A 22,760-nucleotide genomic window follows, 5' to 3' on the forward strand; every position below is an offset into this window, starting at 1 on the left:
TTTGTGTTATAAATTTATTTAGTTATATTTTTGGGTGAAGATAGGATCTTTCCCCATTTTAATTGTTTTAATACATCACCTGACACAACCCTTTTTCTAGTCCAGGTTCAGACTGCGACAAATTGGTTGAAAAAAATGTTCATAATTTTTTTTTTTTGATAAATTTGTCTGCCACTTTGTTTTATAATCAAGTTTGCTTTTTTTCACAGGTGGCGGACGTCGACCAGTGAGTGCCATGTATCCTTCCCATGGTGCCCCACCACCCCGACAGCCAAAACCACAACGTTACAGCGATATGTACGAGTATAATTACCAAACATCAGAGTACATGTAAAACATAAAGAAATTATGTTAAAGCTTTGTTTCCACTTGAACGTAATGACATAGGCCTAACACAGACGACCGTTCAGATCATACATAGTGTTGTGATTGGTCAAATTACTTACGGTGCGCTTAGATGGTTGTGTTTCGTCCAAGTCTGAACAAGGCTTTAACCATTCAACTCTGCTGCTGTATCATAGAGTAGAGTACTATCGATGCCTAGCTATTGACAAACAACTATATTTGATTGAAGTATTGAGCTGTTTTAAGTACATTTATTTACAGTCTAGATCAATACACTATCCAAAGCACAAAGGACAATTTACACGACGAATGGTAACGATAAGAAGAAAACTGGGTAGCTTGTTCATGTTGAATCTACCCTGAGGATTAATTGCCCGTCCGCTCTGTAAATGTTCATAAAGAATAACATAGCTTTCTATATTTTTATTACTGTTACCGCTCGTCTGTGTAAATTGGCCTTAAACACAATACATACATCAATGATATAGCTCGTCTGTGTAAATTGGCCTTAAACACAATACATACATCAATGATATAGCTCGTCTGTGTAAATTGGCCTTAAACACAATACATACATCAATGATATAGCTCGTCTGTGTAAATTGGCCTTAAACACAATACATACATCAATGATATAGCTCGTCTGTGTAAATTGGCCTTAAACACAATACATACATCAATGATATAGCTCGTCTGTGTAAATTGGCCTTAAACACAATACATACATCAATGATATAGCTCGTCTGTGTAAATTGGCCTTAAACACAATACATACATCAATGATATAAAAGATTGTCTTAGTTTTACTTTGTATTAATGTATTCATCATTATTTTTATAGAAGAGAATTTAAGAGAGCAAACTCAACGTTTGTGAAAAATTCTCTTTTATAATATTAGGATCCAAATGAAATTAATTATTTTTAAAGTCCATATATGTAAATATTAATTAATGATGCAATGATTTTTACCAATGTTTACGCTTGTAAGTTGATAATTTGTGTGAATAACGATTATTCTTGATTTTAAATAGTTTTTATCCAATCAATGGATCAATGAATGGATAAATAAGCATCAATAAAGTTTTTTGTTTTATGTAGATATTTTACCAGGGGTGTGCTAGACACCGTTTTGAGTTTTAAACATGATTTACTAGTAGATTAACTGTTGTACACATTATGTATGTATTCTAGTGCAATGGGTTTCATAGTGTAATTAGACAAATTAACATGAAACTCAAAACTTTATTTATTGCCATGACAACACAGCTCTGTCTACACTATCAAACTTTAGTGTGATGTACCCCATATTTGGTAGTGATATGATCATGTCCATATATGGACACATCATAAAGGGGATGTGGCTTGATCTCAATGCAAATAAAATAAGTAAAACCTAAATAAAAACTATAAATAAAACAACCAGAATGAAAGTGTCAACCTTGTGGAAAACACCATTCTTCCTTCATCAAGCCCATTTTACAGGATATATTAATATTTGACAAAAAATACCATAGCAACAATAAATGTATTTTGATTACGAATGAAAAACCTGGAGTGCAAATTATTTTGAGTCATTTAAATTTTCAAATTAAACCTATGTTTTCTCATTATTACTGTAGTCAAATAATAGAAGTACGGCCCAGAAACACAACTTTTCTTTCATAATTTGAATTTGGAAACACAGTAACACACAATTTTAATTTATCAATATACGAAATCTGTACCGTTTTTTGTTTTTTCTTTGCAAAAACACTATCATTAAATAAATACGGATTTGTATTAATTACAATTTAATGAATCCTTATCCTCAATATCTTCTGAACCGAGCGCTACGTTACTATATTATTATCTCTCTGTTATGTTGTTGAGTAGCTCGCCCTCTACTGTCTGTCGGTTTTCTGAATATTCAACCAATCAGAAAGCGTTTAGCAGAATTGTGTTTCAGGCAATCGACAGTACGTGGACGAACTTTGAATGGGTTCTTTTAAAGAAGGTTGTTGTGGAATAATACTATAGTAGGATGTGAATTGACTACAGAAATCATAAAGATCATTTACAGGCAGTCGGTAATACCAAACTTGAAGAAGAAGGTATGTTTATAAACCTAGACCTATGTCAAATAATGTTCTGTGAATAAGGGGGGACTTGGCGGCTTACATCTGGAATGCATGGTGCCAATTACAATGTAGGCCTAGCCTACGTTCAACGCTCACTAAATGTCTGGCCGGCCTAACTGTTTAAAATGTTAAAACATGTATAGGCCTAGGCAGACTTGGGCGATGTGGCTTTCGACTGAGGAGGCCTACACCCACTGGGTTCGAAATTTTATGTTTTCCATTAAAACGGTATGTTTCCGAACATAAACGTTTGCCCAAATTGGTTCCGAACCGGTCTGGTAAAAGCACCTAATTTATAATCGTCTTTGTATGAAATGAATACAACAGAATTGTAAAAGAAACTTGAAATATTAATAAGTTTTCCATTGGTAACTTCCGTACTGAAAATACTACACAAGTTAGAAATCTTGGTGTAATTCTGGATTCTAATATGACAATGACGGCTCATATTTCTAAAATTACGTCTGCATCGTCATATCATTTAAGAAATATTCGAGGCATTATAAAATACTTAAATCGTGCAGCTGCTAAGCAACTTGTACATGCATTTTTTAGTTCGCGTCTCGATATGTGTAACTCCTTGTTATTTGGTCTCAAAAAACAAAAACAACTGCATAGGCTTCAGCTCATACAAAATGCGGCTGCATGAGTTGTAACTAACCCAAATTTTCGCATATTACTGATAATACAGGCACCTTAAAAGAGTTACACTGGCTGCCTATTAAACATAGAATTATTTTAAAAATATTGTTAATTGCGTCCAAGTGAGAACCAAGATCTGTCTACACTATCAAACTACAGTAGTTTGACAAAAAAGTGTGATGTGCCCAAATATGGTAGTGATATGACATCATCAGAGCCGTAGCCAGCGTGGTGCAGACGACCGGGGTGGGTGATGACATTTTCAATTTTCATCACCCACCCAATTTCCCTGCACAGATCGTCATATTTGATAAAAATACCATAAATCTTCTAATTGTAACCCTGGGTTATTATTATAGATTGACTTATAAAGTGGGTTACTATTAGAAGGGGGGTTACTATTAAAGTGTGGGTTACTATTAGAGTGGGTTACTATTTTTTATTTATCAAGATTTACGGTAACAATATTTAAAGCATCTTTGCCTTGTCTGTTTTTAACCTCTGCGGCCTTGATCATCATGTCCATATACTGTATGGGCACACTATACTGTATCACAAACTATGTTGATAGTGTAGACAGAGCTTAAGTCATGAGGAACATCAGGCTTAATCCATTGTGCTAACTAATCAAATTTCCGAAAATAGATTCAACAGGACTTTAGAATGTTCCAAATGATTGATTCAACCCCCTATTAAGCTACGGGGCGCCGTTCGGGATATTACTATTTTTGTCGATATAATAAAATTAAGTTTGTATTATGTCGACAAAATGAGTAATGCCCCGAACGGCACCCCGTATTAAGCTATCAACGGGACAATATCTTTTTTGCATTACAAAAACAACAACAAAATGCAAAATTATTATATTCATTTAGATGGTTATTAATACAAAAAGGATCTTCATAATAATATTGTTTTGGCTTTGTCCAATGCATGACAGTTTCCATTGGAGATATTCCTACAGTAACGGGCGGGCGGTTATACCCATATATATATTATAATCCCTTGAGAAAAATATTTTTTATTTATGTTACACCCCTAAGCAGGCAATATCTATATAGTAATGTGAATAGCTCTTTACAATCATAAAATACACTGAATAATTAAAAATAAACGTGTAACATAAAGATTGTGTTCTGTTTCTTTATTTAGATTTACACTCTTATTATAAAATACACTAGCAAACAACCGCCTGACCCACAGACAAACTAACCAACAAGTCAGTCTATTGACTAGAGGTCGTTTTTTAATATCCAAACAAATTTGAGAGTACACACATATTCATTTGTGCTTTTGACAATGTTGATCTTTAATTCTGGTTTAATATTTCTTGACTGGAATTTTTATTTAAACGTGGTTCCCACTAGCGACGCAACACAAGGACGTAACGCAACGCAAGTGAATTGACCAATCACAAGCGATGGCTTATTCGCTTGTAATTGCTAACTGTCTATAACTTCGCTTGTCATTGGTTAAAACGCTTGCGTTGCGTTTACGTCCTTGCGTTACGTTCTAGTGGGAACCAAGCTTTAGTATACATTGTAATGTTTTCTTGTTCTTCATGACTTCAATTCCCCTAAAAGAAACCTAAGATGAAGAAAAAATACATAATGTCAATATCGTGTATGCAAAAATACGTAGCTTTTGAATTTCATGCACAGACATGCTTCAGTCCTCACTCGACAGTTTTGCTAGACTAGAGAAACAGATGACGACATTATGCGTATGTCATAGGTCATTGCAAATTACAAAGTTTCGTACATCGAATAAAAGTGGTGTTTGCGCCACAAAAGAGAAAAAAAAAATTTGTGTACATTTAATTATAGAGTTATTATACATTTAATTGTTTGTCGTTTGTTTTTGTAAATAGTTTTTTTTTTAAAACAATTTATTCAAAGTGATCAAGTTTTCAATTTTAAAATTATTATTATACACTACCATTTATTCCTTGCATTTACAACTTTTTTTCGCACCATCCTCTTTTTGTCATCTAAACATTTTCCAAGGAATCGTTTTAATTTCTCCTTATATGGAAAAACCTTAAAAAAAAACATTCATTATTCATTCATTCAATGATTCAATGTTCATCACATTAGAATATAATAGTTCTTTTCTTCTAATACAGATTGTCGCCCTGCACTACTATCCCTAAAGCCCTGCACTACTATCCCTAAAGCCCTGCACTACTATCCCTAAAGCCCTGCACTACTATCCCTAAAGCCCTGCACTACTATCCCTAAAGCCCTGCACTACTATCCCTAAATCCCTGCACTACTATCCCTAAAGCCCTGCACTACTATCCCTAAAGCCCTGCACTACTATCCCTAAAGCCCTGCACTACTATCCCTAAAGCCCTGCACTACTATCCCTAAAGCCCTGCACTACTATCCTTAAAGCCCTGCACTACTATCCCTAAAGCCCTGCACTACTATCCCTAAAGCCCTGCACTAATATCCCTAAAGCCCTGCACTACTATCCCTAAAGCCCTGCACTACTATCCCTAAAGCCCTGCACTACTATCCCTAAAGCCCGGAGCACACTAGAGCTATCGCCTGAGCCAACTGGCATGAGTAACACTTGGCTCACTAAATAATTTGCCGCAAACTGTGATCGCGTTCTATCGGACGCAAACTAAATGCTTCAGTACGCGATTTTCTGATTGGAAAATTACTAAGCTATACGGCACGTGCTGACATATTATAATAAATCAGAACATGTCATGCGCAGTGGAATTTTTTAGTAAGCTATCTGCTCACGTTCGGCGCACACTTGAGGAAAATGATGCACGTGCCAGTTGGCTATTAAATCATGTGGCCGATTTCTCACGAAATCCCCGACGCACACTGTGAGCAAAGTGTTACTCGATCGTGCCAGTTGGATCAGCCAATAGCTCTAGTGTGCGCCAGGCTTTACCAATATAGAGTGGAACAAAACTTACAATGTGATGTGGTAATGATGTCATGTCTCCTATACATTCCAATGCAGCAATGCGAACAACCTGTATAAAGAACAGCATATATATTATACTTCAGTAACATGCATATCTCTACAATTGTATGTATACCTAAATCTGTGAGAATAACTTGTCATGTTTTTTAAAAATATGATGCAATCTTGGAAGGTATAATAACAAACTGGTGTCAGGACAAATTATTAGGCCATAAATGTCTAAAATATGCAATAATAGTGATTTAATTATTTAATAATTAATAAATCAGATTAAAAAAAATGGATGTGCATGATCAATCATTACTGTAACACTGAGCACTATAAATGGATGTGCATGATCAATCATTACTGTAACACAATTCCCCCATGCAACAATTTGTTCTTAGGTTATAATCAAATTATCTGATTTGAATGAGATAATTATCAGTAAATTTTTCCTGATCTGAAGTGGTTAAACCCCGTTTCCACACAAACTTTATCGGTCAATTTTTGACTGCGGAAACACAGACTTAATAGCAGCATTTGTATGATGTCATGAGTGATGTCATGCATGATGTCATGAAAATGAAGGGTTTATCTTATCTTACCATAGAATCTTGCCGCTCAGCCAACTTCATCATCTGCATCAATAATGCATCAACATCTTTTGAAATAACCTGCGGTGCATCTTTTATGAGAGGCAATAATACCTTTAGTGTCGATAGGTTGAGGGTAGTGTCTTCACATAGTAAAGAATGCACCATCATTGGAATCAGGGGTGGAAGTTCACTTAATAGAACAGCTTTTGTAACATTTTGAAAAAGGTGCGACATTGCCTGTAAGTAGAACCTTTTACATTCTGAAAGAAACGAAAAAATATACAAATCAATTTATATTGAGCAAATGTACAGAATAGTAGAGTACAATGTTGTATCCATTTTAAGCTCTGTCCCCACCATCAAACTAGTTTTACAAAAAAAGTATGATGTGACCAAATATAGTATTGAAATGCCCAAATAAGTGTGATGTGCCAAATATAGTAATGATATGACATCATCATGTCCATATATGAGCACATCACATTTTGTCACATAAAGTTTGATAGCGTAGACAGAGCTTTAGTCTGTATTCTAATCTTGTTATGATGTAAAAAAAAAAGATTGTTCAAAGGAAATGCTTTAGATTACCAAATATGTACAATAATTTAAAACTAATTGGTATATTCTCACCATCCTTGGCCAACTGAAATCCAGAAGAAATCTTTGAAATAGTTTCCAAAAAGAAACGCTGGCAATACATAATTTTCACATTAGCGTGGGAGGCTGGTGTCAGCACGTCTTCAGTCAACACACATTTAAACCCTTCAGCTGCGATGTGGCCAAGTGCTTCATTTCCAAGATAGCTTATCATTGTAGATATAAACTCAGAAGCCATTGAGTGACCTCTTAACACCAATGCTTTAGTTATCTGAAAGTAGATAGAACAACATAAGCGTGGTTCCCACTAGAACGCAACGCAACGAAGCGACGTATCGACACAAAGTGCTGTAATGCGTAATCACAAGTGGGAACCGATGATACAACAGTGCTGGAAAAATTGCAGGTTTGATTTCAAGCAGGTGGGGTAAACACAATTATTGGAAGGACATTTTCTTACGTTGTGTAGGTTACGTCGCTAGTGGGAACCAAGCTTAAATTGTACCAAAATGTTTTTTCGTACAGTGAGAAACTTTGAGGATGATGAGTTACAACCCTATGACTGTATTCACCAATCACACTTAATTTAGATATTTCCTTAAATATATTTCACATAACTCAATAAATATTTAAGTATTTCCCTTAAATTGTATTCACTTAGATAGGAGATTTGTTTAAATTTTAAGCGTAAGTGTTTCCCTTAGCCTAAGTGTGAATGGTGAATACAGCCACTGGTCCTAGTTCACGATTGAACCTTGGAATTTGGGATTGGAAGGCAAGCATGTTAACCACCAAGCTACAGCTCCACTAATCTTAATCATTATTTTTCATTCAACATATTCTGTAGTCACACTGTATTAGACAAGCATACTACAGACCGTAGATCTCTAGCTAAAATATGCATTATTTAGCACATTATAATTATTAGACAAATACAATGTCATACCCAATTCCACGTTGTCATTGCTGTTAAGCTGTTAACTTCTTTATCTTGATGTGTCTCATTTAAAATCACCTCTAACCTTGACTTGTAACTGCTTAATATAGTTAGCAAGTCCTCATCTGAAATGGAATTATATGTTTGTAGATTATACTGCACATGTTGTATAGGAATATACAAAATACTATGATACTGTACAAGGGACATACAGTGCCCCTCAAGATGTAAATCCACTTTTGGGGATTAAGAGGAATATCCCTGGTACCATAATGATTTGGTTTTTGTTTGTTCTTCTGTGTTGTTTTTTTTATGTATGGTATCGAAATAAACCAAATCAAATAAGGCAAAACAGCTGTTTGCATTATAGGTTATATAAAAAAAACAACAGAAAATGTTCCTAGGCTTATGAAATCATATTGGGAAGTCACAGATACAAATTGTTGTCAGCATTTTCATGTGGGTAATATATTGTGAAAGAAATGTTATGGCACTTATTATGCTAATCTATTATGTGTTTCTACCACTACCTGATTGGCACTTGTTCAGTATAGCTGCTAGGCACTGAGCTGCCGTTGTTTGTGTGTAACCATGATCACTTTCTGTTGCCAATGTAAACAATTCTTCTCTTAATTCTGGCTTGATGAGTTCAATTGCATCTTTGTGTACAGAACAGACTGTTGCTAGGATAATTGATATCAACTGGGTTTGTTGCCATGGTGATTTAACCTATGATTAATCATTTCAATATCAATAGATATATTATGAGAGATATGTTTTGGTAAAGAGTATTTTGTGTTTGTAAACATGAAGAACATACTTACAGATAAAAGTTTGAGGTCAGGGTCGTCAGTCCTGAAGCCAAAACTGGTAAAGTCATTGGTAGCAATGCCTTTCAGTACACTTTTACTTAAATCTTCAGCAAGTCTGAAGTAAAATAACACACACACAAAACTTAAAACACTGAAACCAGATAGAATATCAGATAAGGAACTGGTAAAGAGCAAGTGTACACATCCGGCTTGTGTGCACTTGTATATCTTTCGGAAAGAGTAGGGTTACCCCGGTATTCTGAACAATAACACAAACAAAATTCCCACTTACATATAAAAAAATGTCTATATATATTATTATTTATTTATTGCCGGTCCGCCAGATAGTCTGATGACTTTCCCGCCTCGGCTGCTTTGCTTATATCTCAGATTATATCTTTTATACTATTGATCCTAGGAGTTAGTGCAGTTGATGACTGTTTATGAAGGGTGATCAGGTCATAGAGTTACCGGTAGTGTGGATCATGGTCGTCCTCTATACTTTTGTTGCTTACAGTTTTAAAAATAATAGTTTATTGCTTTATTGGCTGGAACTTGCAATCTGAGGATGTTTCCGAATAGCCGCTATCGTGATTCCAAAATGACCAATCAGATTGGTCTTGCCTTACACCTATCATATAATTTTATGTTTTTGATGTCTATATACAATATATTTAATATGAAATATTTAAAAAATTGAGTTGGGCGAACAACCCTACCAGTTGAATTGATTCGTTACAGATTTGTCCAATGTGTGAATGAAGTGGAAAAGGAACTAACAGTGACAGGTATTATTAAAAAACAAGAGATAACACTAACCGTACATCTAACATTTGTGATATGCTCCTAATAATCGATGTACAGTGTTTAACAATATTTTCTTGCATGAACAGCTCCGTTGTTTCTTCAGTAACTGTACAACTTCTCACCAATTTTTCAACCAATCGTGGAATTAATGACTTCAGGTAAAATTCAATATCTGCATGATTGTTATTTGTTTTCTCCACAATAACAAGTATAGATTGGAGTGAAGTAGATATGATGTTTTCACTGTCAAAATCTATTCAATATGAAATTGAAAACAATACAATTTAGATATAGATATAATAATTTAAAAAACTGAATTGTGATTATGATTTATAAGAAAAAAGAACAATGTATTAATGAAAATGATTAGTTCTTTTCTTTTTAAATCCTGTATTTTGTTAATGTTATTTTTTATACTTGTACTTAATTTATTTCAATTTTTCTTGTACTGTAAATAGGCCTATTGTTAAATCATATTTTTCCCTCTAACTTTTATTTTACTTACTGTACTATGGACGAACCTTCATTCAAGAAGTGTGCCACTGTTTTAAAAGTGTAGCTTCCAAATAAATTATTATTATTATATTGTTTAGAATCTTAACCAACTATGACATCCTAATCACAAAGATCAAAAGATCTCAATTTCATCACATATTACCTTTACCAATACTAAAAATATAATCCAGCAGTAATGGAATAATTGAGCGGATGAGGTCAGAGTACGTTGCTATAGTTGCAAGCATGTTTATAATTGATTCTGTTGATACAGGACTATTTTGATTTTCCATGGGAACCACACCTACAAAATAAAAAAACAAATATACAAATGTATAATTGTATTTTACATAGATGAGATTTATGCAAAACTTGTAATGTTTTGAAACATTTTTAAAAGAAATAATATAGAAAACTAACCAGTCTGAAACAAATTTGATAATTCTGGCATAAGCTTCATTTTAACCACATCAGAATGTTTAGATGACATGTTTGACAGTGACTGCGAACATTGAACTCTAAAATATACACAACAAAATGTGATAAAACTTCATTCATGCTTTCTCTAATCAATTTATGAATATTCATGTTCTCTAATCAATTTATGAAAATTCATGATACCTCTAATCAATTTATCAATATCCATACCTCACTGGTGTTTCATTATCATTGAAGAAACCTTTAATAAGATGCTCACCAACCAGATCAACATCTTTAACATCTAACAGTCCATTCAACATCACTAGAACACCAAATCCCCTAACCCCAATCTGTCGTAATTCTGAGTGCGAATCCTGTTGGATTTCGCATAATATAGTGATGATGTCATCCTTCATTGACACGGCCGGATGACTAACATCAGTTGTCAGACATGTATCCATGGTAACAGACAGAAGACCAATGATAACATCTATAATTTTCAGTTTAGTTGTTGCCTGGAAAAGAGTTGCATGATTTTGTCACAATGCTTTATAGGTAGTAAAGCAGGTTGCTTCACAACAATAATAATATCCTGGATTTATATAGCGCCTAATGTTGTGAAACCTCTAAGCTCTGAACATTACCACCCTGGTCCTTTTTGCATCTAACATGTATGTCTTGATCTAACCAGGTACCCATTTATACACCTGGGTGGAGAGAGGCAAACGTAAGTAAATTATCTTGCCCGAGGATACAAACAATGCGGCAAAGTTGGATTCGAACCGCGATCTAACAATCAATAGTCCAACGTCCAACACAATACTTGTGCCCACTTTACCTGTGAACTAAGCCGGTATTGCTCCAACAGTTGAGGTATAATAGTTTGTACAACCTTACAACATGCAGGGTCGGAAGCACCAGCTACTGCTCGTAAAAGAGCACAACATGGTTGAATTAGCCTCAGTTCAGGTTCTTGTATGAACTGCTTGCACTCTGGGAATCAAATATGCAATATGTTATACAAGTTATGTGTCATAAACCACTCTACCTTTTATTTATTTATTATTTTTTGTTTATTTATTTATTTTTTCAATTATTGTTTCTTTTTTTTGTAAATGGTGGTCTCTGCTTAAAGTCTATTGTTAGACCTATTTTGACCACCATCCACATTTATACTTAATTAATTAACTAACTATAAAGAAATATTTTATATATTATTATTTGTGGAAATCAATAAACAACAAACAAGAAAACAAACAAGTTAGTTATTCAATGGTCGAACAAATCTTCACTGTCAAATGGGAAACAAATATATGCAGTTATATACATATATATTTGTTAACAACTTGCTTCATTATCCAATGGGTTATTTTATCATATTATACCTCTGATTATGGTATCTAGCGAACTGTCAAGCGAGGCAGTTGATGAGTTATCAAATATCCCTGATGAATAATTCTTGACAACATGATGGAGGGACTCGAGTGCAGCCATCTCTATATCTTTGTTTACTGCTTGAAATACCTGCATTGAAATATATCAAATTATCAATCGAACGATCAATCAATCGTTTCATTTTTATTTTATTTTAACGATCATTCTAAGTTTTTAGCAGTTACATACATTTTGTCAAAACCTACAAGATATGTGAAATTGCAGTTTGATTATTCAGACACCAAGTAACATATATAATACTGTACTAATAATCAATATCTATTAGCCAGACAAAATTGGTACGTACGTAAGTATCACAAAACATAGGCAAGGGAAGAGGGAAAGCGTTCAGCCTAGGCACACCCGACGATGACAGGCTGACACCAAAAATGGCTCTTTATGGAGACAATAGCAATGGACATAACACCCTGTAAAGGACTTGTTGTACTCTACCTCTCTCCTACATGCTGACCATATAGCCTCCATGTAACCAGAAAATGACAAAGCATCATATGATTTAGCACAAGCTGTAAGTGTCTGGAAAGAGTCTAGTTTAGCACTTGGTATATCCGATGAAACTTTCTCCATTAACATTGGTAGACAAAACTGTACAGAAGAAATTCAAATTTATTAACATTCACCTTAACATCAAGGTATGGTTAAAAACAACATTTACAAAAATAAACAAAGATATAAAAGAAAAACCAATAATAAAAAAGTGACATCAGTTAATACAAAATATAATTTATATTAGCTATTTTCATGATAACTTAATAAAAATGTAATTCTTTATTGACCATTACCGTATGTTACAGTATTGTCATAGAAACCAAATAACAAACGCACAGAACAAAAACAAAATAAAAATGTTTACGCAAAAAAAAAATATATATACAAACATCAGTGCAAGTGAGTGTACTTGGACAAAGTAGATAGTATAAGTAGACAAGCGCTGCCTTAAGCGTGGTTCCCACTAGTGACGCAACACAAGGACGTAACGCAACGCAAGTGAATTGACCAATCACAAGCGATGGCTTATTCGCTTGTGATTGCTAACTGTCTATAACTTCGCTTGTCATTGGTTAAAACGCTTGCGTTGCGTTTATGTCCTTGCGTTACGTTCTAGTGGGAACCAAGCTTTAGTGAACTTCAATAAAAGAAATAAAGCTGATGAAGGGCTAGTGTTGCCCGAAAGCTCTGCTAACTTTTCTGGCTCTTTACTTTATCGTTTTGATTTAGCTTTTCGCTTTTTTTTTGTATCTCCATTGAGATCCAGCAACTGATACCCACAGCATTGTCATTTTTTCAGTAATTTGCCTTTGGATTTATACACAAACGTATAAATACAAAAGTTAGGTAGCACCTTTGAAGCTATTTTTTTTATTTTTGAGGAGTTGACTCACCTGAGCAAACTTTGATGTTGCGGACAAACATTTTCGTAAACCGAGGATGAGCTCTTGAGTGGTAACCCCATGTGGATCGTTTGGGTGCGGGGCAAAGTCAATTGGAAAATAACAGGAGGTAACCTCAAACAGTTCCTCACAAAAACGTTCTAAAGGATAATATACAATACAGGGTAAGGTATAAGATTTCTGCTTATCTCGTGATGTGAGTTATAGCCTACATTTTCTTCTTTTTTTATCAGAAGAAATAATTGTAATTAAATTCTTACCAAATTGAAAGTTCTGAATGATTATGGGGATACATCGAAAAACAATCATCAAATTTCTCGGGTCTTTCTCTCCATCCATTGCTTGCATATAACCATAAACAAAATCATTACCTAACTTTTTTAATTCTGAAAGAAACAAAATTAATATAAAACATAATTATGTAAAAAAGAATGTTCATAAAAAAAAGATTGCTTTTAGCTTCGGGATAGAATGAGGCTGAAAGCTGGCAATCTTTCATATTGTATACGACTTTTGTATTTTCAAAGTTGTATGCGATAGGGAGCTTGGTTTGTGTTTACTAAAAAGTATGAACTAATTTCATTATTTTTCGTTGTCATTAATGAATCCAATATCAACTTTACCAGTAAGTCTGGTGTCCAGAAATCTTGCAATGATGTTAAATACTGACCGACGGTCAACCTGCATTAGCGTTTGGACATGCACTTCTTTTAAAATGGCCTGTACAATTAACACTTCATCACCATTTGCAAGATACTTACAGTCACTCTAATTAAGAAAACAAAAAGATTATGAAAAATTATCCAATGAGGAAAACTATTGATATAATACGGGTCAATTGCTATTAATAGAAGATGGCTAAATTGCTATTAATAGAAGATGGCTAAATTGCTATTAATAGAATATGGATCATTTGCTATTAATAGAATATGGGTCAATTGCTATTAATAGAATATTGGTCATTTGCTATTAATAGAATATGGGTCTTCGATTTCTTCACACAGCTAAATATAGAATTGTACTAAATATTTGTGACAAAGTGACAGAAGATAAATAATAGATACAAAAAATTTTAACTTTTATGAATCCTCTTTATCTCACCAGAGCTAGCAAGCCCAATAATGCATGTGGAGTGACTGAATGATGATCCTTTAGCCTATCACAATAGAATGCCACAAGATGACCAACTACAAAAAATAATATTTATAAATTGCACAGTATACTTGTGTGGGTATCACCCACATTAACAATCTCTTTTTTTTTCAATCAGGGATTTGCACAAATTAATAGATTTAAAAGGTATTATATATTTGCACAATTCTTATAACTTAATGCACTTGTCAATTGTATGACCCACTATACGACCCCCGGGAGAGGTGCGTCATGGGTGCGTCATTTACAAATAATTACTGACGCAGGGGTGCGTCAAAAAACCTAGATGGTACGTCACATCAATGAAAAAGGTGTGTCAATGTCCGTCACTTTATTACCACCCACCATATCATAAACAACATGGCCACAGTGCGTCAAAATGGGTGCGTCATTGTCACCTAAAGGTAAGTCACCTTTTTGACGCACGGGTGCGTCATGGTATTCAAAAGTATGACGCACATCTGACAAATGACGCACCTCTCCCGGGGGTCGTATAGTGGGTCATGCAATTGACAAGTGCATAAATCATAGAAATATTTTTATATTGAACCTAAATAGGCACCAGCCTGAACTATCTCCATCAAGTATTAAGTGTAAACATTGTTCAGCCGTTTAATTAAAATCAATATGGACAATAATGAATTAATATACCTTCAGGAGTTGAAAATTTGTCATTGGGAATATTGTGCAATACTTCTGATAGGAATCTAGTAGCTCTTGCTCTGATGTCATGATCAGTGCTCAACAAATGTTGACTGAAGATAAAACCATATAAATGAAAACAATTAATGTAACTATATGATATGGATTTAAAAAAAAAAAATGTTTTATGTATATTTTAATTAACAACTCCATTGTTTAATCTCTAAATTAAAAAAAAAAGACAAATATCACTTCTTACCCCAGATATTCAATAAGAGTCAGTAATTTAATGTCATCGTTGTTTACACCTGAAACATACAAATATATAATACTGTATATTAATATTATTAATACATAATAATCAATACATGATGATGTGATGATCATCACAAAAAAAATAATTATAGGCCTATAATCATATCATAATGAGATATTATTATTAAATTATATTTATCAACATGAATTGAAAGAAATATATGATAATCATTCACATAATATTTACATCCTGCATTATTATACATATCTCTGCATAACAAAAACCTCTAAGCCTAGGCCGCATTGCTTCTCTACTATCTAGGCTAGTCCATGCAGTTCAAGTTTGTTCCCAGCGGTGACAGTGTGTCATGATGTAGCTTGATTGGCTAAGTAACGTCGGGGATAACGTTCTTGTGGGCCTAGGCCTACTAAAAGCTATTTAAAATTCAAAAGATTATACATTTATTAAAACTTAACCGTAACAAATAATTAAACATACCATTAGTTATAGTTAAAAGAGCACTTTCCTGATTTCCCCAAACATAATCTTCAATACTTGCCTGCCACACGGGCGCAGCCATTTTGTTTAAATTACAGGCTCAAAATTACAATAATATACATTTTAACAGTCTGTATATAGTAAAATTACATTTTTATTTCAGTACATTATAAAATATTTTATCTGTATTGTACATATTTATTATGTTTATATTAAATTTAATTCATTATATTTTGACAACAATTGAATACGCATTTAATAAAAACATTTTGGTGTCGTCATTCCGTGTCCTAATGAACTGTTTTGGTAGCAGAAAAATACAAATAGATTTAATCAATAGGCCTACTAGCCTAGCCCCAATACTATATGTAAAGAAGAAAAAAGTAACATCTTGATTGCTGGGATAACGGGGAGAAAACACCCATTTCAAGATGGGTGGCTGTTTCAGCTCATCAAACGATGCAGGGAATGGTCGAGGTGAATCTTCAGATGGAACCGTTGGTTCGAGTAAGATTTTCCACGGAGGGCCTGGAGAGACCCGCAGTGCAGTGAAATCCAACTGTGTCTGTTGTGTGATTTGGTGGTGAAATAACAATGGCATTCATTTAGTTGGGCCTAGGTCTTTAAATTGAATGTTAATATTAAAGCATATATTACACATGAATGTGTAGAACAACTGGATAAAATTCCTATTAATATTATTGCATGTTCAGCATCAATCAGAAATATTGTTTTTTATATTATTAGTGACAGTACTCATTTTTTTTTATTATATAAACTTGATTAAACATATTATTATTACTGATTGAGTGTGAGGTTACATAATTATGTTGTTGAGTATGTTGTTAAGTGGTGTGACCCCCTCTTCCTTCTGTGTATTTACTAACATCAATGTTTGCACTTATATTATAATGTTTTTATATCATTTTACATGCATTGTTTGTCTCGCAATATTTTTCATTTAATATAATATTGTTGATAATAATAGTTTAAATAAAGAGCTTTTGATTTGCTAGGAACTAGTTATGTCATGTTTAATTCATTGTGCGCATTCAGGGACATTGAGAGGTGGTCCCTCGCTCGAATCTGTGACAAAGTTTTTGCAGATTCTAATACAAATTCAAAACAATCCGAGCAAGCGAGTGGCTGAGCGGTTAAAAAAAATCGGCAAGGGTTAAAGCCTTACTCGCTTCATGATTCTAGTGATATGAATAGAGTCTTCTTAGATAAGGACTATAAACCATAAGTCCAGTGTACACATCTGGTTCATGTGCACTTTAAAGAACCTAGTACATCTTTCGTGACAAGTAGGGGGTTACCCCGGTGTACTAGTTCACACACAGCCACTGTTGCAAATCACTGAACCATAACTGGACCCTCTGGGAGAATAGTCTTTGACTGAAGAGGTCACCCAGTATAAAGAATAAAAAATAATAATCCGTATACTGTCATATGTCGTTGCAAATTAAAAGCTCTCTTATAATCTTGACAAAATTACATTTAAAAGCATAGATATACATATATTTCATATTTTAATGGAAATTTTCTACCATCCGTTCGCCACATAACAACAATGAACTTAATAAAAATTTCATAACATTAAGTTAATTACAATAACATTCAATTTCATGTAATTGGATTCTGTAAGTAAATGCAGTAATAATTTACTTAATTAAAACTATGTACTGGGAGGTGTATAGAACCAATGGAAGATGATATATATATTTATATAAAACATAAATAAATTCCTGACATTGGATGATTGTGGGTCACGTGATGTGTAGTAGTACGCACCATTGAACGGTCGTTTAATGCTACTTTTTTTAGCATATGGGAACAAAAATGTTACACAGACGAAAACAAATTTACAAAAATTACTGTGATTCATAACATAAAATACAACAGCGCCGCTATTTTGTTAACAATAACAAACATCTTTTATTGTGATTCAATCAATCTGATTCAAATGAAGGAATATATTTAGATGTTATATAAAACAAATAATGAATGTTTTATATTCGTATAATGGTACAAATATAATGGCATTGGTGAATGATAAAAGGTTATATTATGTCAATCTCCTCATGCCATTATTTGTACCATTACACTCATAAACATTCATTATTTGTACCATTACACTCATAAACATTCATTATTTGTACCATTACACTCATAAACATTCATTATTTGTACCATTACACTCATAAACATTCATTATTTGTATAATATTTAATTCTAATTACGTATTACTGTACTTTAACCCTTTTCAAGTTTAAATGTAAATATTACTTCATAAATATTTTTTCCATCAAGTGCCTATAGGACGAAATCAACCATTAAAGAAAGAAAGCCCTAAGTGGAAAAGTGATGTACCCCTCACAAGTGGACAGTTAAGGAGTAAACGTGATGAATTCTGGGAAACTGCACCATGCTACGAAGGCAGGAAAGAAATATGGGATGCTCTGTTAGGAGCAGCAACCGCTCTGGAAACAAATGATTTTGATTTGGCACAAGCTATTGTTGATGGAGCAAGTATAACATGTCCTAGTGGTAAGTTACCCACTACTTGTACATATTTTTACGTTCTCGGAAATATGCATAATACAGTAAATACAGTCATGAGATCGTGTCAGGTTCAAGACTCTCTTTCATACTGTAGTTAAAAGTTGTGGTTATGATGCTTGGCTACCACTGCAAGGGTCCTGGGTTCAAGTCCCGTCACATGTCAGGATTTTTTCTAAGGAAAAAAATAGAATCCACTCCCAAAGTCTTGTAATAAGACTTTTTTGTAGAGCATCTTTTGTATATGTTTGTCTTGTGAACCTATGAGGGTCCCTAATGATCAGCAATTGCTGGATGGATCACCCTCAATAAATATGGTAAAAAAAAAAATTTTAAAAATCGGATAAAACAGCAGACTAGTGTATATACAGTATGAAATTGCATTTTATACAACCCAGCACATCTCTTGTGAGGGAGTTATCAAAGTGTGGATAATGACGGTAAAAATGGGTAAAATTAGTGGTTTAAGTCCATGTCCAATGTCACGAATTAACACATACAGTAGTTTTAGCAGAGATTATACTGGATGCTATACCCATTGTTACAGGGGTCCTACCTTTAAATCTAGTTGTCAGTGTTATTGCAAACCCTGTTGCGAACGGTTCTTTTTCTAGGAACCAGTACGAATATTGAGCCCCCTCTCTGGCATGATCTTTTTCTTGTCGTCTTGGTTGTTCAAGTCCAAGGCTTATGCCATACAATTTTGATTAAACTATTATTTATCTATTTTTTCAACTTTATTACAAGGGTAGCTCCAACAGGCTACACTACAGCTGACTTGGCTCTCTACAGAAAATAGAACTTGAAATATAAAATTTACATTAAAACATCAATTTACATAAACATTTTCTTTTTTTGTCTTATGTAGGTTCAACCCACTTTTATTTCCTCATCAGTAAAAAAATGTTCATTTACAATATTAAAAATATATAAAATTCAAATATTAAAATTATTAAGTTAATATTCATGCAAAATAAAATATATATATGTAAAATATAATCATTAAAAATAAATGCGTATCTTTGAGAATGTGTTCAGCATCACTTCCCAAAAAGTTAGTTTGGTATATTTTAACAATTGAATATTATACTAAAAAGTAATACAAAAAAGTTATATTAAAGTTTAATAAACTTTAATTTAAAATATTAATCAAGTACAGTGCATATATTATTAGTTATTACCTTATATAGTAAGTAAACTTATGAGGTGCAAACTTAATTCTTTAAACTCTATAAATCAACCTTAAATCAATCAGTCTTAATATAAACCAGTAAGGTGAAATTATACAATAAATTCGAAACATTCAGTTTAACCATAAAACTATTTTATTCTAATGTCCTTGTAAACTTTATATTGTATAAAAAAAATCATGACATAGATTTAGCATGATTTAATGGTTATAATTATTTTATCTAGAATTACAGAATGTTTTAGTTTTACGTTGTTATTTATACACACTACACTAATTAACAAAATTTGTAAACATTTTGAGGTTTAGTTTAAAATGATTAAAAGTATCAATTTTTATAATAAATCCCTCAGATTTATCACACTTTGATTGACGTGGTTCCTTAAGGAATTATTTGGCAGAAATTAGAATCTGTTCACAATTTAACAAAGTGTCTTTGTGGTTAATAAGAATACTAGCTCAACCTTGGTACCAGTGGTAGTTGAAATGGACATGGTCAGTTTTATATGACCCTGGACATTCATTTCAACTTATGCACGTTTTTCAGTCCACTGGGATCTGCTGAATAACACTGAATAGATTGTTTATTTCAAAATGGATTACAAAAATAATTTTTATATCAACTGCATTTCTGCACAATTTTTTTTTTTTGGCAGTCAATTCAAACGAATAAAACAGAGGCGAACTTCAACCGTACACACTATTTCCCACCCAATGGTATAAAATAATAAATAATATATATATATATTTTTTTTCAGGATCACTAACAGACTGTTACGACGAGTTAGGTAATCGCTATATACTACCTGTATACTGCTTAAGCCCACCTATCAATATGGTAGATGACAATAGTGAATCGGACGCAACAGGGGCAGAATGCGACCCTGAAGGTGGCGTGGAGGCCATTCTTAAATTAAGACTTTCACTCGGTAAAGAAATCAAACTAAGTGTACGTTCCACTGATACAGTTTTACACGTGAAACGTCGCCTACAGCAAACCGAGGGCATTGACCCCCATCATCAGCGATGGTTTTACTCCGGTAAACTTCTCACGGACAAGATAAAAATCGAGGAGATTAAGATTCCTAAGGGTTTTATAATACAAGTTATTGTTTCGCAGGCTAATCCAACACCGGTTGATGCTTAACGTTGGCTTGTAGATCGAACACGACATCCAACGACCAAATCCCTTGAAAATACATACGTTTCATAAAAGTGCTTTTATAATTTTCATTCAAACAGCAAGGTTTTTGTGCCAGGTTTGCCCATCACATGTGTGACAGACAAGCGAGCTAACTGCCATAGTAGAATTAATTTTCACCAGCACAAATTATCTTTATTCTTTGTATTTCTTGGAAATGAACTCCATGAAACTGAAACTTTTTTAAGGTCATCCCACAATTATTTTCCTACTTTTTAAAATGAATTCTAGAAGCCAGATTTTCCAGGACATTTATGACAAGCCCAAGTTGGATTTTATAGAGAATGAACATGGAGATGTTATTGTATAGATACAACTTAGTAGCAAAGTTTAGTGGAAGCTGCAGGTATGAGTGAAGGCTTCTCAGCTCTCGGGGAAGGTATAACCGAGTCTGAACTGCTTCTTGTCTAGCGGTGGCCACCACCTCAGCAAAAACTAATTAAAGCCTGGATCCAGCCCAGATGTTATATTTGTAAAGGATTCCCTTTCTTGGACACAAAAATATATAAAAACAATATAAAATAAATTTTAGTTATTTTTTGTATGTTATTCGGTAATATTTGAGATAAATGTAAGCATTCAAAATTGCATAGATGCAAGTTTTTTGAATAAAAAAGAATATGGGGAATTAGTACTGAATTTTCTACTATTTATCCTATTTTATAAATTCCAAAATGACTAGGGATTTTATTATAAATATATATATATATATATTTTAATGTAATAATTTCTATAAAATAGGGAAGAACAATCAAAGCAGAAATTGGGGTTGGGCCCGAAATCGTTTGTCTATATAGTATTTCTGTGATTGTTTATTTTATGTACTCGTTTTAGAGGTAAATTTAGTTACTTTTACATGTTTTGAAAACATAAAATGGATTTGATGTTAAATGTATAATGCAATGTAAAGTGAAAAAAAAAATAAACTATAATATTAATTTCTGTATGATATGTATGTACTGTACTAATTATTTGGAATACTTGCATTGCAGAAGCTTTCCTCCAACCTGCTTAATAAAGATTTGGGGACAAGTTAAGCTCTGTCTACACTATCAAACTTTATGTGACACAATGTGACATGCCCATATATGGACATGATGTCATATCACTACCATATTTGTGCATATCACTATCATATTTGGGCATGTCACTACAATATTTGTGCACATCGCACTTTTTTGTAAAAATAGTTTGATAGTGTAGACAGCTTTAGGAAAATGGATGATGAAATTTTTTTTTTGAATAAGCTATAGTAAATTGGAGTATTTACTCATGACCTCTGACCTCTATCAGAGAAGCAGCCTGGTCGTCCTCCCTCACTCTATTCTGCGACAGAGAAACATTAATACCATCATGATAAATGCATGAATGATTTTTTTGCATTTATATTCAGTTCAGTGTGAGATAAAACATGATAGTGGAGAATTAGCAAGGGTGTGTGGCGCAGTGTGTTGTACTACTGATCGTGAGATCGTGGTTCGAATCCCACTCTTGCCGCATTGCTTGTATTCATAGGCAAGATACTTTACTTACGTTTGCCTCTCTCCACCCAGGTGTATAAATTGGTAACCGGTTAGATCAACACAACTTTGCGCTGATTACTAGCTGCATTATGGAAGTATGTTTCCATCGTGTTTAGTCTCTGTATAGTATAGAATTTAGGAGAGATAAACGATGCCAAAGACCACCATCATCAAATGTTGTACTTCTAATAC

General features: G+C 33.5%; 3 protein-coding genes across 11 annotated transcripts in view; 2 read left to right on the forward strand and 1 right to left on the reverse strand.

The window, feature by feature from the left end:
• The window catches only part of LOC140047237 (prominin-1-A-like), a 39,091-nt gene extending 35,068 nt beyond the window's left edge, over window positions 1-4,023 (forward strand). For 4 of the 8 annotated variants that reach the window (XM_072092128.1, XM_072092131.1, XM_072092133.1 and 1 more), the window contains one exon: window positions 210-4,023. In XM_072092128.1, coding sequence (XP_071948229.1) covers window positions 210-334 — 125 coding nt within the window. In that variant the 3' untranslated portion in view covers window positions 335-4,023. The remainder of the gene's footprint in view (window positions 1-209) is intronic. The other 4 variants (XM_072092129.1, XM_072092132.1, XM_072092134.1 and 1 more) reach the window with 1 other exon arrangement.
• Window positions 4,024-4,195: 172 nt separating this feature from the next.
• On the reverse strand, window positions 4,196-16,180 carry LOC140047236 (MMS19 nucleotide excision repair protein homolog). Its single transcript, XM_072092127.1, has 22 exons — window positions 16,094-16,180; window positions 15,599-15,647; window positions 15,349-15,452; window positions 14,647-14,732; window positions 14,169-14,313; window positions 13,806-13,931; window positions 13,537-13,685; window positions 12,587-12,739; window positions 12,085-12,223; window positions 11,538-11,692; window positions 10,928-11,214; window positions 10,700-10,797; window positions 10,443-10,583; window positions 9,797-10,037; window positions 8,990-9,092; window positions 8,696-8,894; window positions 8,175-8,290; window positions 7,262-7,499; window positions 6,641-6,891; window positions 6,043-6,102; window positions 5,043-5,143; window positions 4,196-4,691 (listed from the first exon to the last, which is right to left on the reverse strand). The coding sequence occupies exons 1-22, from the start codon at window positions 16,173-16,175 to the stop codon at window positions 4,664-4,666; spliced, it is 3,051 nt and encodes a 1,016-aa protein (XP_071948228.1). The 5' UTR covers window positions 16,176-16,180; the 3' UTR covers window positions 4,196-4,663.
• Window positions 16,181-16,389: 209 nt separating this feature from the next.
• LOC140047239 (ubiquitin domain-containing protein 2-like) lies at window positions 16,390-21,982 on the forward strand. 2 transcript variants are annotated; one of them, XM_072092139.1, is made up of 3 exons: window positions 16,390-16,600; window positions 18,407-18,643; window positions 20,603-21,982. In XM_072092139.1, exons 1-3 carry the CDS (start codon window positions 16,525-16,527, stop codon window positions 20,989-20,991), a joined length of 702 nt encoding a protein of 233 aa, XP_071948240.1. In that variant the 5' UTR covers window positions 16,390-16,524; the 3' UTR covers window positions 20,992-21,982. The 2 variants fall into 2 exon arrangements, with proteins under 2 accessions (XP_071948240.1, XP_071948241.1); XM_072092140.1 differs by having other exon boundaries at window positions 16,390-16,570.
• The last annotated feature ends 778 nt before the right edge of the window (window positions 21,983-22,760 follow it).

This window comes from Antedon mediterranea, chromosome 4, assembly GCF_964355755.1.
Source record: "Antedon mediterranea chromosome 4, ecAntMedi1.1, whole genome shotgun sequence".
Lineage (NCBI taxonomy): Eukaryota > Metazoa > Echinodermata > Crinoidea > Comatulida > Antedonidae > Antedon > Antedon mediterranea.